This window comes from Pelodiscus sinensis, chromosome 7 (assembly GCF_049634645.1).
Source record: "Pelodiscus sinensis isolate JC-2024 chromosome 7, ASM4963464v1, whole genome shotgun sequence".
NCBI lineage: Eukaryota > Metazoa > Chordata > Testudines > Trionychidae > Pelodiscus > Pelodiscus sinensis.
The window spans coordinates 28,354,057-28,377,978 of NC_134717.1; the positions used below are offsets into that span (position 1 = coordinate 28,354,057).

Below are 23,922 nucleotides of genomic sequence, written 5' to 3' on the forward strand. Positions count from 1 at the left end.
CAAATAGCTGATCAGCACAGCGCGGTGGCCATTTTGATGTAAATGAAGCAGCGATTATTTTCCGCTTCATTTTCCTTTGTCTAGTAAACTCATCTACATGGCTCCGTCGATGGAGCCATGTAGTCTAAACATACCCGTACTGCTGCCGCCAAGCAACCTGTTCACGGCAGCTGGGGGTGGCCACAGCAGCCGGGGCTGCTAGACTAGCCCCTGCACATTGGCAGTCCTGGCGCCACAAATGGGCTGCTGGACTTAGCGTGAGCCAGGACCGAGTAGTCCGGGCATGCGCTGGTCCAGGACACTGCACCTCTGCATTTTAAATGTAAAAATTCATTTTCCTATGCCTAGTAAACTCATCTGCATGGCTCTGTCAACGGAACTACGTAGTCTAGACATACCCTACCTGTCCATGCCAGGGGATGGGGAACCCAGCTCCCTTCTGGGACTACTGCTGACAGAGCAGCCTTCCCTATCCCCTGATACCTCTAATAAACACAGCTGGGGAGGGGGGCAGGTGGCACCACAGAGGCAGTGTTGGGGGAACCAACTTAAGCTGGCTCCCCCCAGCACCAGCTCTTCCCCACCCCCCCCGCCATTGCTGCCTCTCATACAGAGACAGCAATGGGGGGAGGCAAGTAGTTGAGTACTCTGCTCGACTACTCTCTAATATCCCTACTTTAGACCATGGGGTTACTTTTGTTTTGTGTAGGTTCGCAACCTCATTTTATTTAGGTGTTTATTAGTGTTGGTTTAAAGAGAGATTCTATTATTTAGAGAGTACCGTCCTTAGCTTTTAAGATGCAGTAATTGAAGTTTTAGAAAAGTATTTTTTTCTTATGTATAAAACCTAGCAATACGCAATAAAACTGAATATAATATATATTTAGGAATATAGTTATTTCTCACCCCAGCATGGATCAACCACCATTATGTAGCGGCATTGTGTGTCAAACATACTATAACTAGGTTATATAGATATACCTCCTCCTCCCCTCCTCCCCCCAAAAAAAGCAGTGTGACTTGGATGAGCTCCATACTTCTCTAAGTTTGAAACAAATAGAAAACTCTCCACTGTTTGTTAAAACAAGTTTATTGTATTCACAAAAGGCAATGCAAACATACTGTAGGCAAAAGGCCAGTTGGTTACTACCTCCAGTGGAACAAAACTACTATTAACACAGCAAATTCCCCGAAGACAGTATTTTCTATAGACGGCAGTCCCCTCTCCACTCAACAATCTTTTACTTTAGATAAGCATTTAAACTTTTCAGTTTAAATCTAGACAAACAGAAGCAATGGGCGCCTAACCTGAAATAGGAGTTCACAGAATGCATTCAATCACACTGCACTATGGGAGCAGCTCTCCAGGCGGAGGGAAGTTGTCACTGTTCCACTTCAACAGTGCTATGAAAATTTACACCAACCAAGAATCTGCCTGTATTTATTTATTCTTCTTCCCTTGATCTAGTCAATCTTTACTAAAAAGATTAAAATAATTTGAGTTTTGTGTATAATTTATCTATTGTACGTGTAGAAAATGCCCTAATAAGAGACTCGCTAAATTTTAAGGAACCAATGCTGTTCATATTTAATATTGTGATGTATTATTTCTTAGAAAATATGCATAGATGTAAATAGATAAAAAGGCTCTTATAGGAAAACAGTTAAAATAATAAAATAGAGCTGAATTTATAGCCATATTAGCTTTCATTGAGTTGTACTACTCCAGAATGTTGTACTTCAGCAGCTATGAAAATGAAAATCCACTCATTGAAACAAAATGAACACAGAACATGTTTAAGCTTTAACAATTACATTAATTGCCAATTTTATTTTGGAATACTAGAATTTCTAAAAACAAAGATTAAATAGACAAGGTGCTTATCAACTTGAAGATACTTGAAATTTTAAAATCCTTTAAAACATTCTTTGCATGATGATACTACAGATAAATGATGTCCTCACATTGTTCAAGTGAAGTGACATTTTTATGGGTGTTTAGCAGGTAACAAACGACTCAAAAAAGAATAAAGTTTACACCGTCTGTCTTTGACACTAATGAAACAAAGTTAAATATAATAATAAAATTCTCATTTTTAAAGTTGAAGAAATGCCTATTTTAACAATTAAGTGTTTATATGAAATAGCAGAAGTTATTATTTACTCCCAATGTAAGACAGCAGGTATAAACCTAATGTAGAAATCTGAAGTTAAACAGTTCCTCTGGCAGCATATTTAGTTACAATCGGGCCTTAAAAATAAATATAAAGGTATAGAAGAATGAAGAGAGAAAACTGATCCCATTAACAACAAACCCCTCTGAATACAGAGTTTTAATAACAAATACTTTACATTATCTACAACTTTCATAAATGTCTATGATTTGGATCACAAGAGATTATAGGATGCCAAATCCTGCAGTATGAAGTGTCAGGGGGGTTTGTTTTGAAGAGTAATAGAGAGGATGTGTGTGTGTGTGTGTGTGTGTGTGTGTGTGTATATATATTTATTTATTTATTTATTTATGTGTATAAAATCTCAGACAAATGGGTATGTACACACTATTTATATTTCATATATTATAAGATCAGAATTTAATCAAACACATTAATCTAACTTCATACCAACTCTGTTCATCCCAAATTAAGAAAATGGAAAATATTTATACCATCTCAAAGACTTTTTTATTGGATTCACTTTCCTTATATTTCAATGAAAAACATGAAGAACCTACATAAATGTTAATGGGGGGTAATTTGATTAAATATTTGGAACAAATTAAGTCCTTACATACAAATTTTCAAATAGTAAGAATTTTAAACAGCAGCTTTTGTAATGTTTTTTCGTGATTCTTCCTCCTCTCCCATCCCCGCCAAAGAACACATGGAATACATTATCTCAATGCTTCCAAGGTGTCATATTAAAGCATTTTACATTGATACTGAACATCTTCACCTGGAAGGATAATGCCAAATTAAAACACTGGAGAGGAAAGACTATAGCTCCAGTTACAGAAACTTGAGTATAAAATAACCAGGCACTGAATACCTTATTGTTCCAATATGAAGCCATGTTTGAACGAGATCACACTAAATAATGTATTTAGTAACAGTAAGAAAAATGGAGGTGGCGCTGAACAAATGGTGAGTTTTAGTTGGGGAAAAAACACAAGGAAGATGTACAATGTAACAAGGTCGTAACTGGTAGAAAACAAAATACACCATAACATTCATTTGTGGACATGCTTTCAGATTTCCATGCATTTAATGAATTTTATTTATCAAAGTTATTTATATCCATTATTCTTCCCAGTCTACATGTCAGCCATCATAACAAAGTTAAAAATATGCATAAATATAATATTAAGAAGCCAAGTAGGTAAGCTGGGAGGAGAATGATGTGCAACTTTCCAGAAGTTAAGCAATCAAAGGAAAAAATCCCATATTCTTGGACGATAATTCTGCTCTTGCAGTTCATCTACTCCTTTAGAGAAACAACCCATAAAAATTCAAGTGTCAGGAAAAGCCTCCAGATCCTGTTTCTTTTGCAGTGAATGCTGCAGCTCCTCATGCATAATGTGATTCTTTTAAAGGCATGCTTGTCATTTTCAGTGTCATCTATTTTTTATGGCCAAAATGGAGGGGGGAAAAAAGAGTCCCACTAACAAGAAATCTTTGCTTTGCATCCACAGTGGCATAAGTACACATTCTCAAATGTATTCTAGACAAGTAAATAGTGAGAGGAAACCCTAAAGACAACAAGAACTCAATGATCCATACAAGTAATTTGTGCTCCTGGAACTCACCTCCACCATTTTGAGAGCAAACAAGGCAGACTCCTGCACTCCTGAACCTCTCCTACCCTTAAACAGCACACAGACAGACTTCACAAATTTCCAGTTAAGTAATTTGCAACCTCAGAACACTCCCAATTATTTGCTGCATCCCTACCCACCTTTGGAACTAAAAAATGCTGGAAGCACCACCCCTTCTGGAGAAGGAGCAAGAGAGCTCCAACATCCCAAACGAATTCCTTGTAAAGGAAAGAGAAGACCCCCTGGGTACTCCAAATCAAGTCTAGTAATAACGTACAAAATCTTTAATTTTCATATTGTATTTACATGGTCCCCATTACCATAATGTCAAGGAACATTTTGTCCCCAACTTCAGACTTCCTTTATCATACAATTCTTCTATTATGTAATGCATCTGACAAAGTGGAACTGTTTATGATGCAACAAACAGAATTATATTTTTCTAAACTGGTGGGATATGTTGGACAAACTAGTATTGTAGTGAAAAGATTCTCTGAAACAATGGAAGAGACTTCAAAAAGAACAGATAAAGCACTATCATTAGATTTTAAAGCACCTTCTCAAGTTTCCAGAACATTAAAAGGAAAAGATTCTCTTATTTAAGTTTAGATTTGAGAACGATACTTAATGAGATTGAAAGTTTTAGTTAATGGAGGCTACGTAAGTGGGGACTGACATTATTTATGATTTTTTTTAATAGCTCAAACTGTCTTTAGAAAAATTCTAAACTGTCAAACTTGAAAATTTAACTCTGAAATAACTGCTTAGCATTATAACGTAGCAAATTAGATTATTTTAATCAAGGGAAAGTATACTTGTATACCAATTACAGGCTATTTAAATCATGAGGATCACCAACATTTATGAATGCTTTGGGGACTATGAGCCTAGTTTATTTTCAAAGGAGAGGCTGTGGATGGTAATTTGTTGGTTGCTGTGGAACTGAATGAGGTGGAACTGCCACAGGATAGCCTGCTCCTTGAGGCAAACTAGATGTAGAGTTCTGGTAAGCTGACATATCCACAGACATTCCCATATGTTGCGTGTAAGTAGCTGTATTGGTAGATGACTGAAGGCCAGAGTTCTGGTTCATGTACGCAGAGTTTGACACAGCATCTGGTCCAGGGCTGCAACAGAAAAAAAAAAATCATCTAATTTTAGAACAGGGACAGTTACAATTACCAAATTTGTTTCCTTATTTACATATATATTTTAATTTAGAGTGTGTCTGTCTGAGTAGGTCTGAGAGTCAGTTTGTTCAAGAACTCCTCCTAAATTGGACGAGCTAGGACCACCACATTTGGAATGCAGCTTCCTCTTAACCTAACTTAAACCAAGGTCAGGGTTTGGTGGTCCCTGGAAAACAGGAAGAGTGCTGGGAATGAGACTAGGGATGTTAAGGACTAGTTGACTAGTCTACTATCCGATAAGCAAATGCTTATTGGATAGTCAGTAGACTAGTTAATTCCCCTCCTTGCTGCCTCTATCACATAGAGGCAGCAAAGGGGGGAAAAGAGAGGGTACTTAAAAGTGGCAGCGCCTCACAGCTAAGCCCAGGATCAGCTGTGTGGCGCTGCTGCTTTGAAACGCCGAGTCCCCAGCTGACCCCAGGTTCCGGGGAAATGCAGCGTGGAACCCACAATCAGCTGGGGGGAAGCTTCAGCACAAAGAATGGCCACAGGCCTGGGGCTCCACCATCTTGCTTGCCACCAGACCAGGTAAGTAGCCTGCCTGCCACCAGACCAGGTAAGGAGCCCTCTGCCCCAAATCTGTCCCTCCCTGGAGAGCCTGCAGACCACAGGGGGGCAGCCTCAAGAGCCTGGCCCCTCCAATAGCATGCAGGCTGCAGGGGAAAGGGTGGGAAGCAGGAGTCTGGGAGTAGTCCGCAGAGCGCTGTGCCCTCCCCCCACAACAGATTGCAGGACCGGGGGGTGCAGGAAACTGCTCCGAGCAAAGACCCCTGGAGCAGCTGCAGGCCAGGGGGACAGCAGCAGGTTGCAGGCTGCTCCCTCCTTCCCCCGCCAGACAAGCTGCAGGCTAAAGGGGCAGTAGCAGGCCAGGGGCTGCCCTCCCAGACAGGCTGCAGGCCAAAGAGGCAGCAGCAGCAGGCATGGGGCTACCCCCACCCCCGACAGGCTACAGGCCTGGGAGAGGCAGCTGGAGCTGCCCCAACCCTCACCCGACATGCAAGCAGACATGGACTCCCCCCTCCCAGGAGAAGCCACCCTCCAGGGAGTGCAGTCCCGACCCTTCTGGAGGAGCTGCTAGCCAGGAAGCACTGCCATGGCTCCCTGGGAGGAGCTGCTGCCTGAGCAGTGCCACCCACGCCACCACAGGCAACCCTGGTAAACTCCTCCACCACCTCCCAGCCCCCTATCCTGAGCCCTGCACCTTCCTCTGCCTTGACTTCTGCACCTCACCTCCTTCCTGCTGCCCTCTACTCTCTGCTTGACTCCTGCCACACCTCCCAACCCCCTACTAAGGATGTTAAATATCGACTAACTGACTAATCAAATAGTTGATGCAAAAATTTGATTAGTCAATAGTGCAATTCTGCCTTTGAAATGTAGCAATAGCCCCAAGGCCGTTGCTACACTTCAAAGGGAAAGTGCTGCCTGGATCCTAGTCAGCTGGGGACTCCAGCTGATCCTGGGCTCCACACAGCACTGCTGCTCTGAAACGCTGTGGGGAGTCTAGGGACATCCCAGCTGGCCCCAGGCTGCATGTGGCATTTCAAAGTGGCAGCGCCGCATGGAGCTGGAGGTCTGGCCCCAGGTTTCAAGTGGTGCTGTTGCTTCGATGTACCCTCTTCACTCCTCTCTTCCCCCTGCCTGCTGCCCCTTTTTGATAGAGGCAGCAAAGGGAGGGAAGCAACTAGTCACCTAGCATGTTGACTATCCGAAAACCAGTTTCTTATTGGCTAGTCCACTAGTCCTTCACATCCCTACCCTCTACCATAAGCCATTTATCCCTACCTCTCCTTACTCCTGCACCTTCACTCCAGCCTTACTTTTCCTTCGTTTTTAAAAAAATGCAATCATTGAAATAAATCGTGCATATTTTTTATTTATTTTTAAAAAATTACTTCAGTTAAAGTTGCGAGCAGCACCAAGTACATCTGCTAGTAATACTATAAGCCAATGCAAAAATTATTTGATTTTGCTTATTTCTGAACAGAAGTAGAACACAAAAAAAATCAGTGACCTTTAACATTCATGAATGAACAATTTACACATCTCTAGACTTTTAGTGGTTACTAATCTAGGGGAAAACACATTTTACATTAAAGCCTTGCTGAAGTGTTACCTTAAATATGAAGGCTGAGCAGACTGAGTTGCTCCTGAAGAATTTATAGTTTGAGGCAGGGACCTTAGCTGGCCCATTTGATCAGGTCCTAGACTATAGCCTTGGGGAAGTGTGACTTGGTGCATACCCTGGATCATGTAATTTCCACCTTGTGGCTGTACAGAATACGGCTGTAAATGAAACAGAATATACACCATGCATCAATTTGGCTGAATTGAACAATAATATATATAGTCCAAAAATATAATGCTCAGATTCTGTGACACATTTAGAGCCCCATGAAGCAGGAATGTGACACTAAAATCTGAAGAATAGGACTGCTCAGGAAATCCACTTTTATGATTGCTTCAAAGAACAAAACACCCCCTCCGCTGCATATCTCTATGGGTGGGTGGGGATTTAACAGAAGATAGTCGGTATCCATGCATCGGAAACTTTGTTAGAGAAAGATCTGCTGATGTTCATTTGAAGACATTTCTAGATGCAGTAAGATATGCAGCTCCCTTAGGTGATAAATACACTGCCTACATTCACTCTGCCTCTCTTGACAGCTTCATTTTTTTTTTAACTATTCCATCCTTAATTTGCACTGTTGCTATTTCAAATCATAGTACAGGCAAATATTCTCAGCAAGAGGATTGGGTGGTGATTGTTAACCTGTACCTCCCTTGTCTATACACTCTAAGAGAGTTTAGAAGTTAGTACATTTAATAAAAAAGGTGATAAATAAACAAGGTATACAACAGGAGAAAAGTTAATCTTGCTATAAAAACCTTACTTTCTGCATTTCTTGACTTACATAACACTAAGGAGGCACTATTCATATGTGATGAAGGAGAAAGAAGCCAAGAGATCCTTTATCAGGTATTTTATACTGGTGAAAGACTGCATCTTAAAGACATACTTAAACGAATAAACTATTTCTACTGTGTATGAAATAGCATGCATCTTATGTTTATAAGTGATTTTTCTTAAAGCCTTTACAATTCAAACCACAAGCAGAGTAAGCCAATGCAGTATACATACACATCAGATATGAATGTTGCACACTGATTTTGGATTTGAAAAAACATAATATACGTATATGGAAATACAACTGTGCTTAGCACCACTTAGCTTTTTTTTTTCCCATAGCATGAAGCAGCATCTCAGAAGAGACAAACAATGTTAAAAACTTTAATTGTCTCATGTCCAGAATTTCTTTTCTACTCCCAAATATAATTAACGTTTCATTATTTCCAAGAGTTCAAGGCCTGGCATAATGGTTAAGTGCATCTTCTTTGATGTTGCAGTAGCTATGGTAACTATTCTTTTCACACTGCACAATTAACATTCATTTAAAACCCACCTGAAATAAGCAGTCATATTCTACTTTCTTTCAAAGTATGACCTTCAATACTCCCTGCCTTTTCTTCATTTTTTGCTTTCATAAATGAACATACATTGAACACATAAGAGTTCTTTCTGAATCCAATATTGGAATTTTTTAACCCACTAATTCAAAGTGTTTATTGCTTAACAAAAAATGATACCTCCAAAGCAAAATTACTATATCTGGAAAAATGCACTGCCCTTATGATGCATACCATATTATAAAGTTCAATCATTTCCCTGAAAATAGATAGAAGAGTAACATATTCTTTTGGGATTAAGAAAGGACATATGACTCAGTAAATCTATCCATCTGTGAAACACTCAAATGTAAGAAAAACGTGAATAATGAGAAAACTAGTTAACTGGGTTGTTAAACTTCAACATTCAGAACACAATATCCTATTAAATATATTGCAAAGATTAACAAGTGAATTTTAGTGCTAGAATTTTTTTGTTTTAGTACATTTTATTCTATAGAATTTAATGATAGTGAGGAAATATCAAATTATTTAGAAACTAACAATAAAGCCTGTTTTCTTTTATGTTTTGGTATCACCCTTTAAGAAAGAAAGGTTTTCTGAAAAGGGAACTGACCTGCACTGGAACACCAGCGGATGTGGGTGGATAGTGTGCTGGAGCATGAAGCTTTGAATAGGCTGAATACATAGGTGCTTCATTCATCAATTTGTTATAGAGTTCCAAGGCTTCCAGAACTTTCACATTCAATTCAGATAATTCTGAATGTTTTCTAATTAAAAACATACAATTTATTCAAAACTCAGTTACTTATACCACTGGGAATTTTGCAACAGTCTAACTAAGAAGCTCTTTAAGCAAAGTCTTAACGAAATAGGATTAAAAAAAAAAAAAAAAGATTTTGTATAGGGTTGCCAGATGGTTTCAACAAAAATACTGGACACACCTGACATTACATTACAATCTACATTAAATCTTATTTAGAAAATACAGGACATTTATATTTTCTCAATTTGTTTCCTGAACAGAAAGCCCAAAGACTGGACTGTCCGGTTCAAAACCAGACACCTGGCAACTCTAACTTTGTATTTTTAAGATGTTCAGATCCATTCCAGTTATCATACTGATGTGACTTGGAAAAGTGGGTAAGTAAAGAGGTTGAGGATCCTTCTTACATTCAAATTGAAAAAAAACCTAACTATCTTTATGTCAGTCTCTCTTTGCTTTCTTCTTTTTTTATCCAGTTATCATAAAGTCTACTCAAAGATCTAGGAGAAATTACTGCATCTGAGTATATTCCCTTATTTATGATAGTGTGCAGCATAATGAAAGTTAGGCTCATACAACTGTAAATATAGGGCTACTCACATCATTGAAAAATTGTAATTTTACTCTGTCACAAATTAAAAGCTCTTTGGAGGTAGGAACTGTATTTTATTTATTTATACAGTACTCAAATACAACAGGGCCTAGATCTTTTTCGGGGCTAGCCCGTACTAAAATGAAAATCAAAGTAAAAATTAACAAGTTACAAATAAAGAATGTCAATTTTCTATTTTAAGTAGGAGAATAAGAGTAAAGATATAGTTAAATATGGTAACTGTGTCCAACCAAAAATCCTGAAAAATGAAGGTGATGCATATGTAACAGTTGTACTCCGTGTTTGAAAACACAAGTAAATGATTATGGCTCACCTATCAATCTCCTCTAGTTTTTCATCTATCATAGGACCCATCTGTTGACAGATGTCTACGAAGACAAAAGTGTTAATATATCGTACAATAAAAACTTTAAGACTAGTCCTGAATAAAATGTGTTAGTTGAGACCGATTATAATCTTTTCATTAATATTGGTCTACTACCAAATCTTTATTTTTGCTCTTAAAGACACCATTTTTCCAAAAGACATGGGGAATAAAGAATTAGTTTGCTATATAACTGCACCTACTGCCCACAAACAGGATTGGAATTCCACCAGATTTCTCAAATAATCCTCTCAAAACTGCTTCATCTACATCTAATGAAAGTCAATTACTAGAGCTAAATACACCAGAATGCCACCACTGAGACTGCATATTGCATGACTTTTAGGAATTCATGCAGTGACACCACAGATTTAAAAGTCACTATAGATCATGTAAAGAAAAGGGATTAAATGTACAGTACATCTTTCATCTAATCTCTAAGGGTATGTTTACACAACAGGGCTAAAGCCGAAATAAGCTACGCAACTTCAGCTATGTTGACTGCATATCTTAAGTCGAAATAGCTTATTTTGGGTTTTGGCGCTGTCTACACAGCAGGAAGTCCAAGGTAAACCACTCTTTCTCCGATTTTCCTTACTCCTCGTAAAATGAGGGTTGCAGGAATTGGAGTGAGAAGTCCTCCAGCTCGCCATTATGTAGAAATAACTGCTTGCAGTGTAGATGCATACTGTGTTATTTTGGAATAACATGAGTTATTCTGAAATAACACTGCTGTGTAGACGTATCCTAAGAGTATACTAACCAATAAGGAAGATATATTTAATAAGACAAAAAATATAACATAAGAATGGCCATACTGGATCAGACCAAAGGTCCATTTAGCCTAGTATCCTGTCTTCCAACAATGGCCAATGCCAGATGCCTCCAGATGGAGTGAAGAGAAATAGGTAATCATCAAGTGATCCTGTCATCCATTTCCAGCCCTGGACAAACAGGGGCTATTGCCACTATGTAAAGCCATGGTATGCCTACCCCTTAAATAGTGTATGTAGTTTTGGTCACTCCATCTCTAAAAAGATACTAGAATTGTAAATGGTTCAGAGAAAGCTAATACAAATTATTAGGGCTACAGAACAGTTTCCATACCAGGTGAAGTTAAAAAGACTGAGACTGTTCAGATTAAGGGAGAGAGACAACCAAAGGGGGATATGACAGAAGACAATAAAACCATGAATAGTGTGAAGAAAGTGAATAAGGGTGATATTTCCCCTTTCACATAACATATGAACCAGGGCTCACACCATTAAATGAATGGGCAGCAGGTTTAACACAAAAATAAGGAACTTTGTCTCACAATGCACCGTCAACCCGTGGAACTTGTCACCAGGATGGTGTTTAGGCCAAAAGTATAACTGTGTTCTAAAAGAATTAAGATATGTTCACAGAAGATAAGCCCACCCGTGGTTGTTAACCAAGATGGTCAGGGACATAATCCTATGCTCTGGGGTGTCCCTAAACCTGTGACTGCCAGATGCTAGGACTGGATGACAGGGGACAGACCCCTTAATGAACCTCTTTATGTTAACTCCCTCTGAAGCATCTGGCACGGGCTACTGTTGGAAGACCGGATACTGAGCTAGAAAGACCACTGGTGTGACCCAATATGGCCATTCTGGTGTGCTTTTTATAGTGATATAGTATTTTAACACATATATCCCACTACAGTTCACCCAGTGTCAAGAAATAGATTAGGTTGATTATAAGCTTTTCCCACCCTCTCAGCAATAATTTATTTAAGACCAGAAATGGCAACAATATTTTCTTTGTAGGATGCACAACACAGATAATTGGTTTAGTTTTTGAAAATGTGTTCATATAAGAGACTCAAGGGAAAGCTCTTGACAGACAGCAAAAACATTTTCATATAGCATCACAATATTTAAGAATATCAAATGCTATTACCCATTCCTTTACCCAGAGGAAAAAAGTGACAGGGTAAATAGCTCTATCTTAACCAGAGTTCTGATAGCAACATCTCTCTGAATGATCCATGCTATCAGTGGCCTAACATTCAGAGGTTGAGCAAGTAATTTACACAACATAGAACAAGAACTGCGTTTAAGTAACAACTTTAGTTTTTAGTCCCAATGATACACCAGTGTAACACTCAAGACCTATGCCCAACATATCTACTGTAGCCTTCTATCAGTGCAGACCAACAGCACTTTAAACATTAAAAGCTCAGACATTTAATAAGAATACCTTCCAAGTCTAGAAGATCTGGAGAATCAGGCTTTGCATCTGTAGGATCTATGCTCTGAAGCACCTGCAGTGTTCTATCCATTTTATCCTGAATGACAGATAAAATATCTTTAAAATATAGTTATATCTGAAACACAGCACAGAGTTGTCTAATATTCACGTGAAAATGGAAAACTGCCTTTTTACACAGATCTAAGCAAGATTTTTCTCCATTATCTTTTTTCCACAGAAAGATGTCGTGAGAGTAGAGACGTTACCCCAGCATGCCTGTTTCAGTCAGGTGTGGTGATGCAGCTGGACTTTACTTCCCTTTGGTTGTAAGCAAGTGCGGACTGAGGTGTTTTTAACTGAAGAACACCACTTTCCAGGAGTCTCATTATTCATGAGTAGTCAGAAACATAAGACAGTCCTTACTCAGATGCACCTGGGGACATTCATCAACTTGGGCTTAGTCCTACTACTTTTTCTTTCAGAAGATACTTTTTTCCTGTGCTCAGAAACAGTCTCTTTTTGGAAACTCTCCCACTTATTTCTATAGATTGCTTTCCTGCCCTTCTTTAACGAGGAGTTCCCTGCTCTGCTTATGGAACTGGGATGTATTAGTCATTCACTCACTATTTAAACACTATTTAAACCTCTCTTCTCTGGAGTTGACTTTTGGGTTAGCCTGCTCACAGCCTTTACCTGCTTCCCCTTCAGGCAGCCACTTTTTGTTAAGTAACCTTTAGGGTGCTAAGCATTAAAGCCACCCCTTCCCTGCTGATCTCTCCTAGGAGGCAGGGAGTCTTTATGCTGTCCTCCTTCTCTCAGCTCACTCCCAATGGAATGGTGAGAAAGAAGAGCCTTGCCCCCACTTCTCTGCAAGGCTCCTGGCCACAGACCCTTAAAGGTACAATGACAGGATTTCCTCTCCAGCACCAATCCTCTTTAGGTCCTTATTTCTACTGCTCTCAAACCTTAGGACTATTACTGTCCCTAAGGTGCAGATTACCCCCCATCACATATGTAAAGACTAATATAGCCATAAAACTTTATATATTTAATACCATATTTTGTATTCATAAAAATGTCTGCTTCCAGAATGAGACATTAAAAGGTTCTAGCCAACTCCAGAGGCTAGATTGGCAATGCTCAAAGTGTACTGAAGAGCCAAGCAGACACATGCCAATCCTTCACACATCCTCTATACTTGTCAAAAATTCATGTGTTCTAGAATGCTATAACCAATGCTCTCCCAAAACAGATATTTTAAGAAAATGGAAATCTGCAACCCCTCCCTTACACGCAGACTGGCTGACTGAGCTCTCTACTACTGCATCAATGGAAAAAGTGACTGTAATAGAAGTGTGGGGAAAGAAGAAAGTACCTATTTACACATGAAACTATTGCATACCTTTGCAGTTTAGTAGATATTAGTTCGATACTTGTAGATTACATTCTCACTTATTTATCTATTTATTCACTTTAATTATTAATGTCCTACATAACCTTTACAGTTATAGGTGTCTATTCTTCCCCACTCCTCTGATACTGAAGTGAAAACTGAACTCTATTATTTGTATGCTATTCCCACTTTGTGTATATATTTTGATATATTTTGTTTTATATATACAAAGTTTGTAAAATCATCATTGCATACCTCATCTATATAAACAGGTTCAGGTTCTGCTTTCTTAATTTCTTCTGTAGTTTCTTCAGTAACAGGGGGTTTATCCACTGTAGCTAAGAAAACATGAGTGTCAGTTCCTCCTCTTCATCTTTGTTACTATACTATCCTAGAAACATATCCTCCTATTCTCAACAAATATATAACACTGCATAGCTTTTTAAACTATTTTCTTAGTCCCAAGTACAATTCTTTGATATCAAATCTTTAAAGTCAAATAACTTAATAATATATGGAGATACACCATCTCATAGAGCTGGAAGGGACCTTGAGAGATCATTAAGTCCAGTCCCCTTCCCTCACAGCACGACCAAGTACCATCCCTGACAGATTTGCCCCAAGCCCCTAAATAGCCCCCTCAAGGACTGAACTCACAACCCTAGGTTTAGCAGGTCAATGCTCAAACCACTGAGCTATCCCTCTCCCATCTGGGAGAAAATGGCTCCCAGAAAGTAATGCTCTTAGATCTTTGATAAGGGGAGAAAATGTTGCATTACAGCATAATAAACGCAACATTGATCAGTCTTGTGAACAGGATAGGGTCTTCTTGGAATGTAGGCATTGTCCCTAAAAAAAAAAGTATCCAGAGCTGTGAATCAGAATCTAGCAAGGGTGTCTATTTAACCTGCACCAATGTCTAAAACATCACTGACAACATATGTTTTATATCATGACATTTTAAGATGACCACGTAAATGTTTAGAATTACTTAAAGAAATGAAGTGGGTGAGGTAATACTCTTTATTCGACCAACTTCTTTTGGTGAGAGAGAGACAAACTAGCTCTTCCTTAGGATTGTCTCTTTCACCAACAGAAGTTGTTCCAATAAAGGGTACTACTTCACCTACCTTGTCTCTCTAATATCCTGAAACCAACATTATTTTTTTCTTCCTCCCCTCCATTTTTTTCCTCTTATCTCTCCTCTCCCACCCCCCATCCCCCGCCCCACCCCTCCTTCCCTTATTTATTCTTGGATCTGGACTTTCACCACTCCAGTCATCTGAAGAAGTGGGTTGTGCCCACAAAAGCTCATGATACCATCTACATGTTTTGTTAGTCTTTAAGGTGCTACTAAACTATTTGTTGTTTTTTGAATTTTTCCTGTTACAGACTAACTCGGCTACCCCTCTGAAGCTATTGTATACACATAATTATTTCTGCCATTACTGGTATAAATCAAACTGCTAATTTTTACCTTAAACTAAGATAGACTTGAACATGAATATAATCAATGTTAAATTCATGTCTAATGGCAAACTGAGTCCAAACTATATTCCAGCAGCATTTTAGGTGATAACTTATTGAATTCAAATATCCTTTGTTCTTCCTGAAAGACCAGAGTACATGAAACAACAGAACTAGCTTTCTGTAACAGGAAAGTACAGTGATTTAGCAAAAGGGAGACAAAAAACCAGGGTTGAAAGGCCTGGTTCAATTGAAGCCAAAGGCAAAATTCCCACCAACTTGAACAGGGTCAGGATTCCACTCTGGATTCCTTCCTGGTGTACTAGATGAGCTGTACAAGTCACTGTACACAGATTAAATGGAAGTTGAGATGAGCCTTTCACTTGCCCATCTTTTTAAAGCTTTAGGTGGTAGCTTTCAATATGTAATTTACCTGTCTCAGGTTCTTCATTTAAGTTAGAGGATACAAAGTTAGATGGGAACAGTCCTACTCCTCTCTGATTTTCACCTTTCCACCAGTTAGCATCACTGAAATTAAAATGTTTCATTAGGAAATGTTCATATGATTAAAAAAGACTTACAAAGTGATTTTAAATAGCTGGGTGGGGTTTTCTGATTCCATCATTCTATCTGTCAGGGTATGTCTACACTACCCTCCTAGTTCGAACTAGGAGGGTAATGTAGGCATACCGCACTTGCAAATGAAGCCCGGGATTTGAATTTCCCGGGCTTCATTTGCATAAGCGGGGAGCCGCCGTTTTTAAAACCCCGCTGGTTCGAACCCCGTGCAGCGCGGCTACACGGGGCACGGACTAGGTAGTTCGAACTAGGCTTCCTAGTTTGAACTACCATTACTCCTCGTGAAATGAGGAGTAACGGTAGTTCGAACTAGGAAGCCTAGTTCGAACTACCTAGTCCGTGCCCCGTGTAGCCGCGCTGCACGGGGTTCGAACCAGCGGGGTTTTAAAAACGGCGGCTCCCCGCTTATGCAAATGAAGCCCGGGAAATTCAAATCCCGGGCTTCATTTGCAAGTGCGGTATGCCTACATTACCCCGCTAGTTCGAACTAACGGGGTAGCGTAGACATACCCTCAGTTACTAAGAAGATAACACAGCTGCTATTAATAGAGGGCTTTATCCCTAACCCTCTCCTCCGGCAGACTTTTATCAAGTTCAGTGATTACACTGCCCAAATAAAGGCTGTGTGTCCACTGCAGCAAACTACTGAGTGCCTTCTGAAAAGCATATAGCTTCCCCCGACTGGCATAGTAGTCAAGGGCTCAGAACAACTTGCACGATCAGGCTTACAGCACCTGCCGTATTCTGTGCTATTCCACACTCCAACTAAAGAACTGAAGTTTACTTTCTTCAATTTTGATCATTTGACAGAACTGTCTCAATACAGCCTATTTCACCCAGTCACAGAGAAGAAGAAAAGCATTTTTACAGACAGGAAAACTGTAGTAGTAACACAGTGAAAATCATCAGGATCATTCATGGGGAGATGTAGTCCTTAAAGCTTTTTTTAAAAACTCAATTACGAATTTAACTACATTTGTAGTTGACAGTGTCCCACTAACTTAACCTAAAAGTTGTACAAAACTACACAAATAGGGAAAAACAAAGACATAATTGCAGTTTCTCCTCTAATGCTTAATAGGGGTAAAGGAGAAACAGTAGTAAATCACTGTTTGCTAGATAAGGACAACCAGGGCAGAGAATGACGGGTCTTTTTTTCCAGCTGAAGTCAAGGCAACAGTGGCAGCAACAACAACAGTGAAGAGTAAAATTAAAAATTAGAGAAGTCTATGACTGTCATTAAAAGTATATCCATAATTTGACTGTAAAGCATGTTGATGATTTAAAAGAATAGCATAACTGTTAAATACTGTCCCAATTATTTCGTACCTGAACAAATATGGACACAGTCAGTAATCAGGGTTTTCACCATATTTAGATAGAGCTTGACTTTATTATATATCATCATTACTGGAGATCCAGAGTGCTTTATGTCAGGGTCAAAAGCAAAAATCCTTGACTCAAAGTACTTATAAACTAAAGACAGGACAGATGTAAACTGAAGGCAAATGAAATGCAGATTTTAATAAAGGGCTCTGTTGACTTCAACAGAAAACACATACAGAAGCAAGCTGCAAGTAATTGGAAGGAAAACGAGAGATGGTTAGAAATTATTAATTGGAAAGCTGTTCCAAATGTAAAGAACGGTGTAAAAGAAGGCAATATCAGGAGTTGTAGAAAGACAAAGATAACAGTAAGGAGACAGCTAATAAAGATTGTTGACAGCCAACAATAACAACACCTTCATCTGAACACACATTACCTGTCATCCAGAACAATAATAACTTCTCCACTTTTAAAGGTGAGCTCATTGTCTTCAACAGCTTCAAAGTCATACAGGGCTCGCACCTTCCTTAAGACCTTCTGATTGTTCTGTTGAATTTCTGCAGATGGGTATAAGGATTTAGTTTCCGTTTGCTGCTGTTTCTGCTCTTGAAGAGATAATTCAATAGCTACGGTTTGGAATATAAAAAAAGTAAGTTTGTATATTTTATTGTTTATGTATGAATAATTTTAGTTTCTTAAAGATAAAAAAGTGAAAGACCAATTTCATATTCTATATTCTAAATGAAGTACACGATATCTTCCTTCTGATTAGAAGTATTTTGAATTCAAGTTACTTATTCTTAAACTTCTAACTTGTCTCAATTCCAATAAGTTTAATTGACCCTGCAACTTGAAAACCCAAAAGAAGCTAGCTGTGACCAAGTTCTGAAATATAAAAGCAAACATGTTAATTACAATAGGAATTACCAGCTCACTGGTAAGATACAGCTTTTGTGCTAAGACAGTGATGTTACTGATAATACCAGAAATACTGCATACAAATTCTTTGCTGTGTCACATGAGTAAAGATATCTGCATTCAACAGGACAGCATAAAGAATAAAAACATTTTAAAACATCTATATTTTAGATTGCACAGGTTAGAGCAAGAGGGTAGACTGGGGCAGAATGGAAGAGATCAACAGTTCCACAAAGAGGAACAGCTGCCGTACAAACAGCCCTTCCTAGACCCATGCCAGTGAACTGCAGATGTGTGGAATACCTCTTATCCACCACCACCTCACAAGTTTTTTTAAAAATAGCATTATTACTCTCTTCTGGCCTCCCACACCATTATCACTTTCCATTCTGCAGAACAGTTTTCTCTAGGTACAGCATTCTTTTTTAGTGAAAAACGTATGCACGTTAACAAAATGTTTCAGAGCACAAGTATAGAACACTTATAAGTGTTACATATCTAACCAAAGGCTGTGACTAATAATTTACCTTTAGCAATATCTTCATCTTCTTTGTTTTTGCTTGATGATGCATCATTCTTGGCAGCACTTGTGAGAGTCTGAAAATGTATTGACAACATGAATATAGTTATGTGTCAAGCAGAAAAGAAACCAAAACTGTTACTTGCCTTCGTAACTGTTGTTCTTTGAGAGGTGTTGCTCATGTCCATTCCATGTAGGTGCATACGCTATGTGAACGTGTCATCAGAAGTTTTTCTCTTAGCAGTACCTGTTGGGCCAGCAGAGGAGTCCCCTGTAGTAGCACTGGTATATCTGCTAAGACATACCCCCTGCTGGCTCTCCACCCCCTCGGCTCCTTCTTACCGGACTACTCTGAAGAAGGAGAGGCAGGTGGGATTTGGAATGGACATGAGCAACACATCTCGAAGAACAACAGTTACAAAGGTAAGTAACCGTTTTTTCTTCATTGAGTGATTGCTCATATGCATGCCATGTAGGTGACTCCAAAGCAGAAATCCCAGGAGGCAGGTTCAGAGTTCTAACCATCTACTGATTGAAGGACAGTCCTACCCAGAGCTGCATTCTCCCTAGCCTGGTGAGCCAGTGCATAGTGATTGGCAAAAGTATGGACAGAAGACCACGTGGCGGCCATACAGATGTCCAGTATAGGGACCTGAGCCACGAAGGCAGTAGAGGAAGCCTGTGCCCTAGTGGAGTGGGCTGTAAGGGGAGGGGCTGGCACCCCAGCCAGGCTATAGAACTCCTTGATATAGCATATGATCCATGAGGAGATCTTCTGCATGGAGACCAGCTGCCCCTTGGGCAGTTGTGCGATTGCCACAAACAGCTGTGGGGACTTATGGAAGGGCTTTGTTCTTTTCCAATAAAAGGCTAAAGCTCTCCTAACATTCAGAGTGTATAAAGCCTGTTCCCTTGCCAGAGGCATGGGGCCTGAGGTAAAAAACGGGGAGAAAAACATCCTGAGAGACATGGAGGTGAGACAACACCTTCCTGCCGAAGGTGGGATGAGGGCGTAACCTAACTTTATCCTTGAAGAAAACCGTATAAGGGGGGTCCGAGGTGAGAGCCCTCAGTTCAGACACAAGCCTGGCCGATGTAATAGCCACAATAAAAACACCTTCCAGGAAAGGTATAGCACTGAGCACGCCACTGGGTGCTCAAAGGGAGGCCCCATGAGTTTGGACAGGATCAGGCTGAGCTCCCACAGAGGGACAGGCTGACAGACTTGCAGATAAAGCCTGTCCAACCCCTTCAAAAACCTGTGTACCACAGAGTCCGCAAAGAGTGTCTTGCCAGTGGGGACAGAGTTCAGGGAGTGAGGATGAGAATGGGGACAGAGTTCCGTAGCTGGGGACAGGGGAGTAGGGTCTGGGGAGTGGGGACAGGGTGCCAGTAGCAGCAGAGAGTCCCCTGCATCTGCCTCGTCCCAGGATTCTCCCCCCCCCCGAGAGGGAAGCCAGCACATGCCTCCTCCGGGCCTGACTCCCTCTTCTTCCCCCCCCCCCCCCGCGGGGCAGGGAAACCCCTCATGTGCCTGCCGCGGGGGCCAACCCCCTCCTCCCGTGGCAGGGCCAAACCCCTGCGGGAGCCTGCCCCGGGACCAACCCCCCCCCCCCCCCACTGTGGCAGGGCCAACCCCCCGCTGGTGCAAACCCCCCTTCCACGGCATGGCCTGGCCCATCCCTTCTCCTCCCGCAGCGCGGCCAACACCCACAGGCATCTGCCCTGGGGCCAAACCCCTCTCCTGCGGCGCAGCGCGGCCTAGCCTGGCCCAGCCAACCCCCGCTGGCCAACCCCCGCCCTCCCCTCCTGCAGCATGGCCTGCCCTGGGGTCAAACCCCCCTCCCGCGGTGCGGCCCGGCCCAGCCAAACCCCGGGGCCAACCTCCGCTCCCACAGTGCAGGGAAACCTCTGTGCTCAACTCACCCCTCCGGCGCTGGCGGCGCCGAGAAGCCTCTGCACTCCTCCTCCGGGGCCGACGCCCCGTCCCCCAGCACGCAACAGAGCTGTGGGAGAGAAGCAGCCTACGAACTTCCGGGACTTCTGGAAGTGACACGGGCTTCAAACAGGACTTCCGTCCACCCCGCGGGAAGCCGGCACTACACTAGAGGTAGGTAGTGGGGCTTCTCGGGGATGGGGGGGAAAATGGGGGGTGGGGTTGCCCGAATGACTCGTGATCGACTGGTCGAGGCCTCGTGATCAATGGGTTGGTGACCACGGATGTAGGAGACTGCCAACATGTTGTTGGACAGAATGAGAACCATTCGGCCCCAGAGTCGAGGGAAAAAGGCCAGACAAGTGAGCCGGACTGCCAGCAGCTCCCTCACTTTGATATTCAGGGAGAGTTAATTTGTCGACGGCATTCCTTGGATCCACATGTTGTCAAGATGAGCCCCCCCACAACCAGCATCAGACACGTCCATCACTAACCAAAGGATTGGTAAAGGCCTGGAGAACAGGACTCTGGCGCAGACTACCTCCTCCTGGGATCACCAATCCAGGCAACAGAGGACATTGGGGGGAACCATCACCACTCTCTCCCAAGGTGGAAGAATGGATTATGAACTCATGCCAGTCACATCTACTGTGGGCGCATGCAAAGCTTAATGTGCTGAACAACATAGGTGCAGGTGGCCACAAGCCTGAGGAGGCACATGTAGGTCTTGTCCATGGCCATCAGGAACGCCTGCATGTCCAGGATGGCCGGCTCGATCACTAGAAAACGGGACTTGGGGAGTGAGGTTGTGGCCCACGCAGAGCCCAGATGGGTGCCCATGAACTAACACCTGGGTGGGGACCAGGGTTGACTTGGCCACATTCAGCCCCAGCTTCCAAAAAAGGTCTCATACTAGAATGATGTGGGTCAGCACCTAGTCCAAGGAAGGGCCTTGGAGAAGCCAATCGTCTATGTAGGGGCGCACCTGGATCCCCTGCTTTTTCAGGGCAGCGGCGACGATGGTCATACACTTTGTGAACACTCGATGGACCACAGAAAGGCCAAATGGGAGAGTCTATGATAAACTGATAATAGTCCTGGCCCATTGTAAAGCGGAGGAACCACCTGTGGTGCGGTGCAATTGAAATACCGAAGTAGGCATCTTTTAGAGCAAGGGCAGCGTACCAGTCTTTGGGACTCAGGGAGGGGATGATGGACGCCAGTGTCACCATATTGAACATGGCTTTGGTGATAAAGGCACTGAGTTCCCTGAGGTCCAGGATGGGTTGGAACCCCCTTTGGCCTTGGGAAACAGGAAATACCGGAAGTAGAAACCCCTGCCCAAGAACCCCTGGGAGACCACTTTGTCCACTTCTAAGCGGAGGAGTTGTTGTACCGCCTGTGACGGCGTGTCGGGTACCCCCCAATTCTGCACCCTGTCTGCATCAAGATGAGACTCCGCCAACCAGTAGAATACAGAGGATTTATTGCTCCTCCAGAATACAGCACAGCCTAGGCATGATGTGGATATAGGAGTCAGGGCCAGGCAGCCCTAGACCCCTTGGGGCAGGGGAACATAGGTCCCTGAACCCCCAGCACTCAGTTCAGTCTCTTCTCCATGTTTTCCCAGCCAAGACTGCCCAGCTCGCAGGCCCTGCCCCCACAGCAAGGTGGCCGTCTCCACCTCCCTTCCTTTGTCTCTCCCCCTGGGAAGAACCTTGTTATTAGCTCAGGCTGGGACTAGGTGTCTGGACCAATACACATATGGGTGAGTCAGTGGGAATCACACACCACAGAGCAGCAGGAACACCGGGTTACAGAGCAGACAGCACCTCACTATGTCACACCTCCTCCCAGAGGAGATGCTCGTGAGAGGGGTCCCAGAAGAGGGACAGGGCAGGAGGGTAAGTGGGAGGGAGTGAAAGGAAGGGGATCCCCTTCCTACTGTTTCCAGGACCCTTTGGTCCAAAGTAATGGACTCCCAGTCCCAGCAAAAAGGGAACTGGCAGTCCCTGAACAGGAAAGGTGAGGCTAGTAGGCTTCCCTCAGGTGTACCCTCAAAATCCTTGGCAGGGCCCTTGGGGATTGTTGGAGAGGCTTTGGCCCTGATCCTGAGCTGGGCGGGAATAGCATCTGTTACTTCTCCTGTTCCTATTTCTCCCCCTAAGCCAGGAGAAATCAAGGAGTATGCCCTGCTGGCAGGGAACTCCTTTGGGCTGCCAGTGTATGGATCCTGAAAGACTTTAGGGTGGCCCAGGTATCCCTGAGGCTGTGCAGACATTGGCCAGTCTACTCAGAGAAGAGGGATGGTCTCTCGAATGGGAGGTCCTGAATGGTGGTCTGAAGCTCAGGAGGAACTCTAGACACCTGCAGCCAAGAGCTGTAGTGCAAGACCAACTCCATGGCCATGGTGTGGGCTGCTGCATCAACTGTGTCCAGGGCGGCATGGAAGGCAGCATGAAGGACCACTCTGTCCTCTTCCAAGAGGAATCTAAATTTAGGCGGTCTCTTCCTCAGGACCAGCCTGGCGAACTTGTCCATGGCAGCCCATGTGTTATACATAGCGACTCAGCAGGACCTTCTGGCTTGTTATGTGAAGCTGAAGCCACGCCAAGGCATAAGCCTTTCTGACCAGTAAGTCCATCTTTTTTGCATCCCTACTCTTAAGTGTGCCAAGCTGTCCTTGCCTCTCCCTCTGGTTCACCGCCTGGAGGATCAGGGACTCCGGAGGTGGGTGGGAGAAAAGGTGCTCGTTCCCCTCTTGTGGTACAAAGTACCTCTGCCAAATCTTCTTATCAGTCAGCGGGATAGAGGCTGGGTTTGCCAGAGGTCCTTCCTGATCTTTGTCAAGGTTTTATTCATGGGTAAGGCCACTCTGGTGGGGGGGTGTCAGGCTGCAGGATGTAGACCGGGAGGGGGGGGGAAGGAAGAGGAGGGGGGGAAGGAAGAGAGATTGCTCCGATGTCGGGGAGCGAGTCAATTGGGTTACTTAGGGGGGACGCTGGGAAGACTCCAGTCTAGAGGGGCCTACACTCTGGCTCTTGTGGTAGGTCCTGGGGGTCCAGAAAGGCCACTGACTCAGGGCCTGCAGTTGTGGTGGCCAGGACTGCTGCACGGCTGGTACCGGGGTAGACTGGGGCCATGGCTGCTGTTGCTCATGGTGCCAAAGTTGCGGGTGCTACGATGCCACAATTGGCGAAGGAAGTAGGATCAGTGCCACAACCTTGACCTGGAGCCCCAGGATGACCAGCTTGATTCTGCATCCAAGTCAGGTGAATACTCCGAGGTTGACCAGAATGGTGGGGTGGTGGTGATGGCTGGCAACCTCCACTTGGAGCATGCTGGGCCATTGAC

At 42.7% G+C, this 23,922-nt stretch overlaps 1 protein-coding gene across 2 annotated transcripts in view; it reads right to left on the bottom strand.

Annotated features, from left to right (window-relative positions):
* Positions 1-2,525: 2,525 nt before the first annotated feature.
* The window catches only part of STAM2 (signal transducing adaptor molecule 2), a 53,420-nt gene continuing 32,023 nt past the window's right edge, over positions 2,526-23,922 (bottom strand). The window contains exons 6-14 of one of the 2 annotated variants that reach the window (XM_075933405.1): positions 18,640-18,709; positions 17,631-17,751; positions 15,723-15,817; positions 14,078-14,160; positions 12,439-12,526; positions 10,165-10,219; positions 9,089-9,242; positions 7,121-7,290; positions 2,526-4,941 (exon numbers count right to left, since the gene is read on the bottom strand). In XM_075933405.1, coding sequence (XP_075789520.1) covers positions 4,713-4,941; positions 7,121-7,290; positions 9,089-9,242; positions 10,165-10,219; positions 12,439-12,526; positions 14,078-14,160; positions 15,723-15,817; positions 17,631-17,751; positions 18,640-18,709 — 1,065 coding nt within the window. In that variant the 3' untranslated portion in view covers positions 2,526-4,712. Of the gene's footprint in view, positions 4,942-7,120; positions 7,291-9,088; positions 9,243-10,164; positions 10,220-12,438; positions 12,527-14,077; positions 14,161-15,722; positions 15,818-17,630; positions 17,821-18,639; positions 18,710-23,922 lie in introns of both variants that reach the window. The other variant, XM_075933406.1, reaches the window with a different exon arrangement.